Source organism: Mercenaria mercenaria, chromosome 2, assembly GCF_021730395.1.
Source record: "Mercenaria mercenaria strain notata chromosome 2, MADL_Memer_1, whole genome shotgun sequence".
Lineage (NCBI taxonomy): Eukaryota > Metazoa > Mollusca > Bivalvia > Venerida > Veneridae > Mercenaria > Mercenaria mercenaria.
This window is the reverse complement of record NC_069362.1, coordinates 44,105,812-44,120,892: the sequence shown is the minus strand read 5'-3', so window position 1 is coordinate 44,120,892 and position 15,081 is coordinate 44,105,812. Positions and strand designations below refer to the sequence as shown.

Genomic DNA, 15,081 nt, shown 5'->3' with positions numbered 1-15,081 from the left:
GTCTGATAGAAAACATTAAAAACTAGACAAAGTAATCAGTAATGAATTTCAAACAAGTCTTGTCAAAATCCTATGAAAGATATACCGTGGGGTGGTGTGTGGTGGTTGGGGTGATTCGAGAAATAGAATGAAGGCTTTATCTAGAAGAGAAGTGATACACTACTCTCATTTTCAGTATGAAAATAATTAATGTATCATCCTTGACATAACGGATGTTATCAGGTATTTAGTAATTTAATAATAATTTTGGAGGACATTAAAAAAAATCTTAACAGTATAGAATTGTATATATTTTTTAACGATATAGAACGTTCTTATCTTATAAAAGCAAACAAAACAAAATAGGATTCCGAAGAGAGAGAGTCAAATTTGATAATTTATAATTGATATAGACCATATAGTATGTCCATATTTTCCAAGATTTCAGTTTTCGCACACTTGTCGTCATTTGTTCAGTCTTCCTTCCTCCATAACCTCTGACCAGATTCAAACAAGTGATTGGTATGAAACCTTGTTGGGAATATCATCATGGCGTTCTGTTTGTTATTTTCTCTACATATACTATATATAGGGGATACATCCTAAAACAGTTCTCGGATTAAGATACAAATTAACTAGAACGAAGTCTATTTATGTATGAAATCACATAAAGCTTACTCCACATAACGTTTCTCAGGATTTCTACTTCTACTAATACTTCTGCTACTACCACTACTACTACCACTATAACTACTAGTACCACTACCACTATAACTACTAGTACCACTGCCACTACCACTACTAATACTGCTACTGCCACAACCACTACCACTATAACTACTACTACCACTGCCACTGCCACTACCGCTACTACTACTGCCATACCACTACCACTGCCTACGCTATACCCACTACTACTACCACTGCCATGCCACTACCGCATCACTATCCATACCACTTCCACTACCACTATACTATACTGCTACTGCCACATCCACTACCACTACACTACTATATCCTACCACTGCCACTACCCTACTACTCTACTACTACTGCCATACCATTGCCACTCCACTACGTCTACTACTATGCAATACCACTGCCACTACCACTCTACTCTACTGCCATACCATTTCCACTACCACTACTACTGCATACACTGCCACTACATACTAGTACTCTACTCCATACCACTGCCACTACCACTACCTACTACTACACTGCCATACCACTCACTACTCACTAACCACTCTACTACCCATACTCACTGCCATCCACTGACACTACCTACTACGTCTACTCTATGCCATACCACTGCCACTACCACTACTACGTCTACTACTACTGCCATACCACCACTACCACTACTGCACTACACTGCCACACCACTCATACTTACTAACTGCCCACCACTGCCACTACCACTACACGTCTATACTACTGCCAACCACTACCGCTACCTACCTACTCATGCCACTACCACATCTCACTGCCATACCACTCACACTCCACTACTGTCCATACCACTGCCACTACCACTTACGTCTACTCTGCCATACCACTGCCACTACCTACTGTCTATGAACTACTGCCATACCACTCTCTACCATTAGTACTACTACTGCCATACCATTGCCACTACCATACTACTGCCACCACTGCCACTACCACTCTACTATGCCACCACTGCCTACCACTACTCTACTGCCATACCACTCCACACCACTACTCGCTACTACCATACCATTGCCACTACTAGCTACTGCCATACTACTGCCACTACCACTGCACTGCCATACGTCTACTCACTGCAACCACTGCACCATACTGCTACTGCCATACCATGCCACTACCCTACTACTCTACTCCATACCACTGCCACACCACTACTCTACTCCATACCACTGCCACTACCATATGACGCCATACCACTACTACCTACTACTACTGCCAAACTTGCCACTACCACTACCCTACTACTACTGCATACAGTCTACTCTACTACCTACGTCTATCTACTACACTGCCGCTACCTACTTCTCTACTACTACTCATACTCTGCCTACACTACTACGTCTACTACTCTACTACATTCTACTGCTACGTCTATACTACTGCTCTGCACTACTCTCGTCTACTACCTCTACTTTCTCACTACCACTACTACTACTTACTACTGCTACTTCCTTACTCTACTTTTGCTACTCTACTACTACTCACTACGCTGCCACTACTACTACTATCTAACTACACTACCACTACTACGTGCTACTACTCTTCATACACTACTCACTCGCTCTCTACTGCTACTTCCTACTTCCACTACTATCTACTTACTTGCCTACTGCTGCTGCTACGCCTACTACTACCTCTACTGCTTACGCTTCTACTACTGCCATACCTGCCTACTCTCTTCTCATTTACTACTCTACTACTACATTGCCATACTACTACTGCTACTACTACTGCTACTTGCCTGCTGCTGCTAGCTACGTCTGTGCTACTCTACCTCACTACCCTACTACGCTACTACTCCTACCTGACTCACTCTACTGTTGCCTCTTTCATACTAACATACGTCTATACTACTCCTTATTCCACTTCATCTTTGCCACTACCGCAATCCTAGCACTACACTAATCCATACTATGACTACCATGCCATACATTATTTGCACTAGGCGGCGAACCGATGCCCACTATTCACCAGCTGCACATTAATATGAAGCAACATGCCGACTCATTACTCTACAAAAAACTGCATCGACCATTTACAGAATAGTATATTTGTTGCTGAAAATGAGATCCAACTTTCCATCGTGACACGATTTCTTCTTCACCACTGTACAAAAACTGGTTACACTTGTCCATACCATGTCCAAGTTATTAGCATCTTCATTGCATACATCTATCTATATATACTCCATAACATACGACCATATACGCTAAACGTTTGCCCAAAACCATTGCAACAATATAAGGTCTCTATCAAACTCCACCCTTGGCTCTACAAAGGACTTATCTCGTCATATACTGCCGATAATACTACGTATATAAACTGAACGTAATTCCACCAGCTATACAAATGTCATTTACACTGCCACTACCACTATACGTTACACTACATACATTCAATACACTTAAACTCGTCAATTCATGATTCTTGTTCCCTTAAATTTATTAAAACTCTGTACCAACTTCTTACGAACATTGATCTACTTTAGTGCTAGAACTTGCCAACTTCCAAAGACTAACGTCTATAGACAAAGTGACATACAAAACACGGTACTAATACTGCATTACATTGCATTAAAATAAATCCTTAAATACTGTCATTACCTACTGAATACATTACTCTTATATACTTCTCAACTCCATTACAATAAAGCCAACACTCATACCTTCGACCTTTCATTTCGTAGCATAACCATGCAAATTGACCAGAAACCTAAATTGCCATACATATACATACACATACTACGTCTATTATATGTATCCACTACAATAGTCTACCATACCATACATCCTATACCATACTGTGTTCTACTTCTGCCATTACTATTGACATACATACTCGTCTACTACTACTGCCATACCACTGCCACTACCACTACTACGTCTACTACTACTGCCATACCATTGCCACTACCACTACTACGTCTACTACTACTGCCATACCACTGCCACTACCACTACTACGTCTACTACTACTGCCATACCACTACCACTGCCACTACCGCTACTACTACCGCCATACCACTACCACTGCCACTGCCACTACCGCATCTACTACTGCCATTCCACTTCCACTACCACTACTACTACTGCCATACCACTGCCACTACCACTACTACGTCTACTACTACTGCCATACCACTGCCACTACCACTACTACTACTGCCATACCACTGCCACTACCACTACTGCTACTGCCATACCACTGCCACTACCACTACTACGTCTACTACTACTGCCATACCACTACCACTGCCACTACTACGTCTACTACTACTGCCATACCATTGCCACTACCACTACTACGTCTACTACTACTGCCATACCACTGCCACTACCACTACTACGTCTACTACTACTGCCATACCACTGCCACTACCACTACTACGTCTACTACTACTGCCATACCATTGCCACTACCACTACTACGTCTACTACTACTGCCATACCACTGCCACTACCACTACTACGTCTACTACTACTGCCATACCACTACCACTGCCACTACCGCTACTACTACCGCCATACCACTACCACTGCCACTGCCACTACCGCATCTACTACTGCCATTCCACTTCCACTACCACTACTACTACTGCCATACCACTGCCACTACCACTACTACGTCTACTACTACTGCCATACCACTGCCACTACCACTACTACGTCTACTACTACAACGTCTTCTACTTCTTCTACTGCTACTGCTACTTCTTCTACTACTACTTCTGCTACTGCTACTACTAATACTACTGCTGCTGCTGCTACTTCTTCTACTACTACTCATACTGCTGCTGCTACTGCTACTACTACTACTTCTACTACTATTTCTACTGCTACTTCTACTACTACTGCTGCTGCTGCTTCTACTACTACTTCTACTGCTACTTCTTCTTCTTCTGCTACTGCTACTGCTACTGCTACTGTACTGCTACTGCTACTGCTACTGCTACTGCTACTGCTACTACTACTACTACTGCTGCTACTGCTGCTGCTGCTGTTGCTACTACTACTACTACTACTACTCTTGCCGCTGCTATTACGTCTACTACTACCTCTGCTGTTGCTCCTTTAACTTAAACAACTACTGTTACTCTGTATACTTTCTTTTTTGCCCAGACCCGAAATCCTAACACACGGAAATATACCATACTATAATGGACATAAATTACAATTTATTTTGGCACAAGGCGGGATCGAACCCGCACCGCCACGGTGATTCAGCGGCAGCTGCACATTAATATTGAAATGCGAAGAATGCGATTTCATGTCACACAAAAAACCTGCATCGAACACAAATTTACAGGAAATGTGAAATATTTGTTGTGTGAAAATTGAGATCCAACTTTTCACATCTGTGACGAACAGATTTCTGTTCTTCACAAGTGTGAAAAAATATAGGGTTTACAGGGTATATTTAGTACATATGTCCAAAGGTTATTAGACACTTCAGATTGTAGGCGAATAATTAATATTTATGATATAATCTATAACAATATCGACCAATAACAGAAACGTTTGTACAAATAACTTAACAATGATTTAAAGGCACTCAATCAGAATTCTCCACCTCTTCCGGGTCATTGACAAGGACATTGTTCGGTTTATTACACCGGATAATATTACGGCCATATAAAACCTAACGTAATTTTTCAACAGCTATCAAAGAGTGTATTTATACTTGCTTCTTGAAAAGCTTGAAAAGACATAATATATATTTAAAATTACTTAAAAACCTAGTCAAATCTCAATGATTTTTTTTTCTATAAATTTATGAAATACGTCTGTATACCAACTTTTACAGAAAATTGATCTCACATTTAGTGTAGGAACTTGCAATGTTAAACGGAGATGGGAGCATAACGTATAAAAAAGTAGAACATGAAAAACACGGATAGAAACATAACGTGTTATACATTGCATTAAAATAGAATCCTTAAATACTGTTTTGTCCTATGAATAAACGAAGTTAACTTTCATATTTTCTTCAAAATTCTGTTACAATAAAGGCAATATATTGACCTTTCGACCCTTTCATTTTCGAAGGTAGAACACATGAAATTGTGACCAGAAACCAAAAATGTTTTACAAACATGTATAAGATAGCCAAGAATGACAACTCTTGTGTGAGGTAGGTATTCAGCATTTACAAAAGACCCATAACATAAGAGTTGAATCCCTATTAGAAACAGATGTTTTTTTTTGAGTTTACAAAATTACCCCCATCCCCCACCTCCCTCCCACATACTAGTATTAAAAAGAAGAGGAGTATATATTTTTTTCAATATGACATAATATATATAGTTTTATTTTTACATTTTATAGATATCGGGTTATTTTATCAGTATGAGTTAAAGGCCAGTTTTAAAGCTACGTGTAGCTTCGGAATAGTCAAAGGGAGGTAATGATAATTTTTAATAAATTTCAGCTAAATTAACAGTTATCGGTGCAAATATCCATAACTACGGTGGCTGATTTTTGCCATTTCGTTCTGGCGTTCAACACGCCACTATGCTAAAACGAAAACTAGCACGCCAATACGACAAAAACTGCATTTGTCGTATCAGTGTGCTAATTTGTCGTTTTTGGCGAGTTAGCACGTTTGAAGAGCGCCAACAGGTCGGAACGACAAATTAGCGCGCCGACAAAAACCGCATACTAGTATTTGTCACATTTTAATGGTCGTTCTGGTGTATAAGCACCCTTTTAACGCACCAACAGGACATAACAAAATATTTTTTCTTATTTGTCGTATATTTACCGTAATGGCGCGCTATACGTCGTTCTAGTGTTTTAGTGTGTCGGCGTTCTTCAAACGCGACAAAACGACAAATTAGCGCTCTGGTACGACAGATATGGCTTTTGTCGTATATTGGGGCGCTAGTTTGTCGTTTGGCACTCTTAAAACGCACCAGCACGCCAGAACGAAATGGCAGAAATCAACCACCCGGATTGGAAAACAAAAGTTTTGAAGTACCTCCAGTGAAAATCTAACTTGTATTAAGCATGAACACTAATCAGTGTAAATGATCTGATGTTAGTTTCGATCAATCCGTTTCTTGACCAAAATCTGATTAACCACACAGACTATAAGATTCTTTCACTGGTTGTAGGTGCAGATGGGAATTTCCGGCCTCGATGGTAACTGTTTAGGCGGTAACGAGGTTCCTACCGGAGTTACCGCCTAAACAGTTACCCGGAAGGGATGCGATATTTCCATCTGCCAATACAACAGTGAAAGAATCTTTTTCTTGCATGCGATATCAAGAAATAATATTTAAAAAATCATCGAATGACTTTCTTTTTAGACTATTTCTTATAGAGGCGTATTAATCAAAGCGCGGGAAACCAAGTCCGTAACTAGATAAGACGTTAGAACGTTTTCAAGACAAAAAAAGTTTAGTTTGGGGCGTATTCATAAAGCATCTATAAGTATATGTTTTGACTTAAGTTTAAGTTTTTACTTAAGTTTGCGGTGATTTTCAGGCTTACGTCTAAGTAAAAACTTTAAGTCCTATTATAAAACAGCTTAACTAAACTTAAGATACGTAAGGAAATGACTTAGTCAGAAAACCAAATGGCTGTGCGTACGATTAAAATGTTGTTTGTTTTTTTTCGATAAAACACATTAAACATATATAGTGCATGTTGTAACTGTCCTTCTAACATCAATTATGTGTTCCTTTTTAATGTTTTTGTCTCAGTAAAGCCAAGAATTGTTTTATGAATAAAAATTATACTTAAGTAAATTAAATTAATCTAACTATGTAATATTAAGTAAATAATCAATTATACTTATGTAAATAATCAACTTTCTTTACTTATACTTAAGCTACTTATGAATATGGCCCAATGTTTTGTTTATCAGTTGCAGCGTAACGTTTGATTTTTTTTTAAAAAACGTGTTTTGAATCGAGAAAATATACCATCAGGAACAAGAGGAACTGTCAAGGTATTGGATTTTTATTCCGATTTTTAGAAATAAAATATAAATTTCTTCCATTATGCGTTGTTGTAATACGTCATTTTAAGCACGAGAGTCATCTTTACACCCTGGGGTGTAAGATGATTTTTCCAGGCACGGTATAAATTACGAAAATCTCCGTCTGTATGCCAAGAAAATAAGGATATGTTCATCTTGAATGGACTTAAGTTTGCTAGAAATAATATATCTCTTCAGTGATTTGTCGTTGAATAAATTCATTGTTTGGAGTCTCTTGACGACATTCATTAAATATTTGCCGTTTTCAATCGGTTTTCTTTTCCAACGGCCGCCGCTATTGCCGTTTGACGCATGACGTAATATTGTGACGTCAGAACAGGATTTGTTTGTACAATAATTCCACTGTTTTTCTGGCCTTCTTTGTTTAATAGGAAATGAATCGGATCGTGTTAGATTTCAGGTTTTACTTGAAAAAGCGGGAAAACAACATCAGTAACAGTGAAGCACCGCTCAGTATGTTACAACGAAAATACTTTATGTTTGCTTGTAACGTACGTTTTTTCATGTTTTCAACATGTTTTAACAGAAGGTACTTTTATGCTTACAATTCTATTCAAATGGCTCGGCGTTATTGCTCAAAACAATATTATTCATTTATCATATTATTTACTAATAGTTTTTGTAAGTTGCGTGAAAGCTGTGTTTAGATTTCGTTATTGTCTCCTGCGTCAGAATTTGTTTTACTAGTGAAGTATATCCAGTACTGATCAATGACTACGGGCCTCCTAGGAATTTGACCGAGTCGAATCCTAGGTCATTGGCTTACTGATTTGATAAAAAGTTCCGAGGCTACCCATTGCTTCCTTCGTGGCAATCGGTCGTGTGTTGGCCACGTTGTATGACGCGCGTTCTGCTAAAATACGCGACCAGACTAGTGTTCGCTGTTTTCGGTCTTTATCTGTGCATACTAAAGGAACCAGCGCGGGGGTATGGGCATACTTCGGTTCACTCGAGAAGTGTTGTTGCAGCAATTGATCAGCGTTCGACAATGCACTCAGATCTGACGTACCGTTTGGATCAAAAACGGTACATCATACTATAATAGTACGTCATACACAGACAGGATCGATCTGGAGTTCGCTTGTTCCCGGACTTGACCTGTGTGAGAAGCAGACTGAGAACCAGTTCTTGTATTAATGGCTTCCATTGTCCAACTAATTACACGCGGGAGCACCATTATACTTTAACAGCAAATACGGTAACATTTGTAGAAGACCCGAAGAAATCTAATTTTCACTTGAGATGGCCATAGTCTATAGAGGTATACATAAGATGTAGGGTTTTGTTTAATTTAATGTGGGTCGTTATTTTAATTATTTTAGAAAAATTTTTGAGAGGAGTGCATTCTAGGAAGAAGAAACTCAATGGGCCAATTTGTTAGAGAAATGCTTTAAAACCTTTGGAAAATGTTGCATTTTTTTATGAATAGGATGTAGTTCAGTTGCACAACTAGCTCGAATATCTTGGAATGCAGCATTCATTTCTATGTAATATTTTATTCAATTTAAACTTTTATTCGCTGAAACATGAACATTACCAACTATGAATTGTCAGTGATACTAAAATAAGAAATAATTTACAGCAAAACCATGTTTAGCACTATTTACACATGATGGGCGGTTATATTTTGGGCGTAATAATTGCACGAGGGCTCCGCCAAGACTTGTTGGAGTGTACCGACGACTTCCTGTTTGACACTGGGGAAAACAATTGTACAATTGTACAAATTAGTCCAGAAATGCGTCGGAATATGTCCACATAGTAATTATAGACAGATTAGAAGGTCGCTACGCTCTCTCGGTTCCAGGTCTTCACACAGCACGTAGACCTATTCCTGGAACAATTACTATAACTTATACCTGTGCGATAATCAAGATTTCATTATATTTTGAAATTGTGCTATTTGCACTAGCGCCGTTTATGCAACAGGCATATCATGGGACAGTCGAATATTTGTTTTATGCTCATCAATTATTGCTTAATTGCGCAAATTCATTAACTTGTGTTTGCAGTTTATTGCTAGATCTGTTAATTGCCAAATAGAAAGGCAACAGTGAGAATTTTTATGAAACAACCTGATGATGGGCTTAAAAATATTCTGACTTTAACAATTTTTTAAAAGAATCTGGCTCCAGATCAGATTAAAAATATATTCATTTCATGAAATGAAATTAAAAATATAAACAATCGGGACAGCAGTTTCATACAAAAAGATTTTTAAAGTTTCCACTATGAACATACAGGGACAAGTGACAACGCCCTCGGGCGGCCATTTTTATTTTATTTGAACAATCTTGGTAGAGGGTTACATAAGGACCTTTTATATGAAATTATTTCAAAATCGGTCCCGCGGTTTAGAAGGAGATTTCGTTTAAAGATTTATCTATTTTTAGCTCTGGTGGCACCTGTATGTAACCAAGCGAAACCATTTGAACAGTTTTGGAAGAGGACCACCCAAGGAACATCAAGCCAAAGTTTCACCAACTTCTAGTGTGGCTGGACAGATAGACGACGGACGGACGCCGATTGGTGAGTGATCACAATAGCTCACCCCGAACACTTTGTGCTCAAGTGAGCTAAAAAAATGTACCGAATTACAAACGTATTATATATATTGGAACGAAATGTCTAACAATTAAGCGACATTTTCCAGATAATCAGATGAGCTAGCGAATGTTTCTCAGCGGCAGATATATTTAATAGCTGCGTGCTACATATTGATCAACAAAACCGGGGTATCCGTATGAAAGACGTAACTCGAGAGCGAACGCTTTTTACTGAATGTGAAATTAGTAATTAGACTTTTAGTGACTGGAAAGTGGTGGAATTTCTGTTACATTATTAATGTGTGTTTTTTTTTTAATTGAAACTTTTAATTAACGTTTTATTGAGTTTCTTTCAACATGAAAACATAGTTGTATACAAAAACTTACAAACGGAAAAAAAGGACTATGAAGGATCCTAAGTAGCCAAAAATGGCATGTGAACCAGGAACTGAAGTACCGGACATCAGCTATTATGATCCATATATAACAGAAAATTTTACGGCTATAGGATTACCAAAAGATATTCCGAAGTGGGAAATAGGCTTAAAAGTAGTCTTTTATATCATAGCGTTCCTAATGGATATTGTCGGAAATAGTATTGTAATCCTTACAGTTATCATGAATAAACATATGAGGACAACAATAAATGTTTTACTTTTGAACTTGGCCATAAGTGACATAATGGTCGGATGTTCCTGTATGTGGGCACATGCAGGAAATAGTATAACAAAAGAATATCCCTTCGGAGCTAATGTGTGTAAAATGAACACCTTCGTGCAAGGTAAGAATGATTATTCAATTTCTAAATATACACACGCGTTTTCCCGTTGTAACTATTCACTTTTCGATGCCACTAGTAATACCTGTAATTAAAAGAAGTTTTTATGGATTTCAATATGTTTTTGAAAGATCAAGGTATTAGGTAACCGTTATTTTAATGTATTAGTCTGGTTATAAAAAATTTGGAAACGCTTTTGATAGTTTACAATCCAACAAACAATTTGGTAAAATTACCTGTTTTTGGCAACAATGCCCCACCAAATAAAAAAGAACACCCCCCAAAAACATGTATCTGTTTCAGATGGTGTAAAATGATGAATAAAGACTTAAAACTCTTTAATGTCAAATAATTGTTTGAATTTACAACCCAGATTTAGACCAGATGGGCATATTTCGGTTGATTTTAGGAGAAATCAAGTGCTTTTTGTCACATTTAAGCATTGTTAATATCCCTTTGTTATTAATATTAGCTTGATTTCCATGGAAAATAACAAACATCTTGACGACTAAATGGATCCTAGATCAAAATTTCATGAATAAACAAATAAAATGCAAGATATTGCTTATTTTACACGGGGCCCATATTTTGCAATTTTTGTCAAATAGAGTTGACTTCTCAGTGTTAAAGAATCTAATCAAATTTTTCCTGAGAATGGATGCTTATTCCGAATGAAATTTAAATATTTTCTTCTTGAAGGCTGATCACTACCAAATAAAATGTAAGTCTACGTAGGTCTATAACAACTATTCCAAAAATATTTCTAATCTTCCTTCCTTTCCAAATGCCCTTTCTTAACAGCATCGAGTTTTCTTTTACTCTGCTGCGTTTCAGTATGAAGTTTTAGCCTATTTATCATCTGTCGAAATTTGCAAACTCGAGATCCTATCTCATGCCTGATAGAAATGGCGGCGTAACGATTTTATTTACCAAATAGAGACATGGGGAGAAGCGAAAAGGAGTAAACTTGGAGTGTTGTTTTAATAGATTCAACATTCTTAAATATATAAAGGTTTTTTTCTTCAAAAGGTTTAGAGGTTAATAGTAATTCAATAAAATGTAGCTTATCAAGACGTGAGAGAGCGAAAAAATGAAACAGTTCTCAAAATAAATTAATAGCTGTATGGTTTTGGACAATATCGTTTCCTTCCCTACCCCTTCCCGGTAAAAGGACGCGACTTAGTAGAATACACGTAAGAAAACTGTTTCATATAATGCTTATTCATATTTCAGTGCTTGCGGTTAGTCCAGTGTCCTAACACTACGGACTATATCGGCGGATCGTCGTGGCAATCATTTTACCTTAAGCAATGTTTGACCCAGTATTCGTAACCATAATTATTGGTAGCAGTTTGGATTATCTCACGGGCGTGGCATTGCCCAGCTTTGTAGTGCGCCAAAGGTTTTGATTATTTCGGGGCTAAAGGACATGAAATCTGGTGTGAGGAAGTGTGCCAAAAGTTTCGTAGGACCGAGAATGTTCACCAGAAATGCCAGGAAGGAATATATACGATACAGTTTTGGTGTGTAGTCATGTCTTTTGTTCCAGTATTCATAAATGCTGAGTGCTATTACAATGATATCAATTAAACTGATTTAACGTAAAATACTGGAACCGTGACAAGCTACACAACAGCACAGATAGGATAAGAAAAAGGTTACTTATTTCTTACTTATTCATCTCTGAAGTAAACGTTGAGCCATTAATCAATAGACGTAATCAATAACCCGTACCGGCATTCTTCTCACGATCACCTTATCTGATCAGAATTATACAGATTTCTAAATTACTGTTAACAAATAATTTTGTTTGGTTGAATTTATTTCCCTTCATTAGAATGTTACAATTATTGTAGGTGATTCGAATGTTGATAGCAGTATTGACGACATTCATCATATGTTGGACACCCCAGCAAGTCTTTATTCTCTGGGACATTTTTCGCACTGAAGACGAACCAGTATGTATCAATATTTGAATTTACTCTTCGGATATTGGCTAGTTGTAATTTTACTTTTTGCAGTAAATAATATGGAGAGGTCAGAGCGAAAGTGAACTAAACGAAAATACACTTTTAATCCGTCGATATGATCTCGTTAAATAGGAAACGTATCATATTTTTACATTTCATTCTTGGGTTTATCACGTCCATTAAGCTTTCGTTATATCAATGCCATTTGGTTTTGATATTTTCGATAAAATATGTATTTCAGGCATAATTAACCTTTAGCCTGCTAGCGGCTGTGAGTAAATTTTCAGTGAACAACCCTTTGAATAATAAGTGGTACTGACAAAATTGAATGACGGACCAGTCCATTTTAGAAATTTAGCAGGGTAAAGGTTAATTAATCTTCATTCTGATTTTTGAAAATGTGTAATCAAATTGATGAACATTATTTACAGATTGAGAACTATATTTTTGGAGCAAAATACGCTGCCCTTTATGTCGCCTACTCCAACAGTGCTATAAATCCCGTTCTTTACGGGTGCTTCAACGAAAACTTCAGAAAGGGGTTTGAAGATGCAAGCTACCTACCATGCCCTCAAGTCCCGGGTTCAGACTCAACTCAATAATATTTACACAAGTTACAAGTACTAAAATATAATTTTGTGGCACCCGCAGATGTATTCATACCACAGTGTACATGAAACCTTCAATGATACACACAGTGTAATTCCATGAAAGTTGCGTATAAAGTTAAAATAAAGGGTTTGCCCTAAATGAGAAAACAATGAACAGAACTAAACAAAAAGGTGTTTAAAGAGGGGATTTGAGGTTACGGAGCCTGCACATGCACTCATTATAGACAGAATTAAAAAGGGGGCACCAAGGGGTGATTAAACAATACCCAAATCTACATGATCTAAAGGAACCAACCAAGCCGAAAAAATTATACCAGTAAATTAACACAACCATAAATGTCGTGCTGAACGATCTGAGAGATCCAAAATATAAAAAACTCTGATTCGTCAAAATCCCTGTATGCAGTCCATGGCAACCTCGACTAGATCACCTCCTTTGTTGGCTCTGCATCAACCAAAAAAGCCTGTCTCTCATATCATACTCTCTGGCCCCGCGCACCCTGGAGCTGAGAAGAGTACACGTAAAAACACAATAGCTCGGACCACTCGCATCGCGTCGGCCATTAGCCTCACCTCCTTCCCACAAGACCTCTGTTTTGAACTGTGTATGGCATTGCTTTTTTCTATATTTGACATAGTGACCTAGTTTTTGAGCTCATGGGCCCCAGTTTTAAACCTGACCTAGAATCACAAGATAAAAATTCTGCCCAAATTTTCATAAGACCCATTGAAAAATATGACCTCTAGAGAGGTCAAAAAAAAAAAAAAAAAAAGGTTTTTTTATTTTGACCAAATGACCTAGTTTTTGAGGGCACGGGGACCCATTTTTCGAATTTTGCCCCTAGATATAAATAAAGGTGAACATTTCTAAACAATTTTCATGAAAAAACCATTCAAAACTATTCCCCTCAAAGAGGTAAACCCGCGCGATAAACAAAAGTTTCCCCTTGTCATTTTGGTGACAGGGGGATAAAAACGGGGACCTTTTCTAGAGGCCCACTTTTTTAAAATGGATCTGTATGAAAGTTATTTAAAATGTTCATCTTGAGATATCTAGGTAAAGTTTAAAACTGGGTCACTTTCCCTTTAAAAAACTGGGTCGGGAGGTCAAAAAAATAAAAAAACCTTGGCCCTTCTTTAGGGGCCATTTTTTTTCCAAAAGATCTTCATGAAAATTGGTCAAAATGTTCATTTTAATGATACAGGTCAAGTTTGAAAGGGGGGTCAGTGCCATCAAAAACTAGGTCAGTAGGCCCAAAAAAATGGAAAAAACTTTGGAACCTTCTGTAGAGGCCAAAAAATTTCAAAAGATCTCATAAAAATTGGGGTTCTGAATGTTCCCCTTGATGAATCAAAGGTTAAGTTTGAAAGGGTTTTACATGCCGTCTAAAACTGGGTCAGTAGGTCAAAAAATTTAGAAAAACCTTTGACCTCCTAAAGGCCTTTTTTTTTCAAGGGAT

At 37.7% G+C, this 15,081-nt stretch overlaps 1 protein-coding gene across 1 annotated transcript; it reads left to right on the top strand.

Annotated features, from left to right (window-relative positions):
- Nucleotides 1–10,691: 10,691 nt before the first annotated feature.
- LOC123562154 (neuropeptide FF receptor 2-like) lies at nt 10,692–13,612 on the top strand. Its single transcript, XM_053525472.1, has 4 exons — nt 10,692–11,043; nt 12,274–12,281; nt 12,897–12,998; nt 13,442–13,612. The coding sequence occupies exons 1-4, from the start codon at nt 10,692–10,694 to the stop codon at nt 13,610–13,612; spliced, it is 633 nt and encodes a 210-aa protein (XP_053381447.1).
- Nucleotides 13,613–15,081: the final 1,469 nt, after the last annotated feature.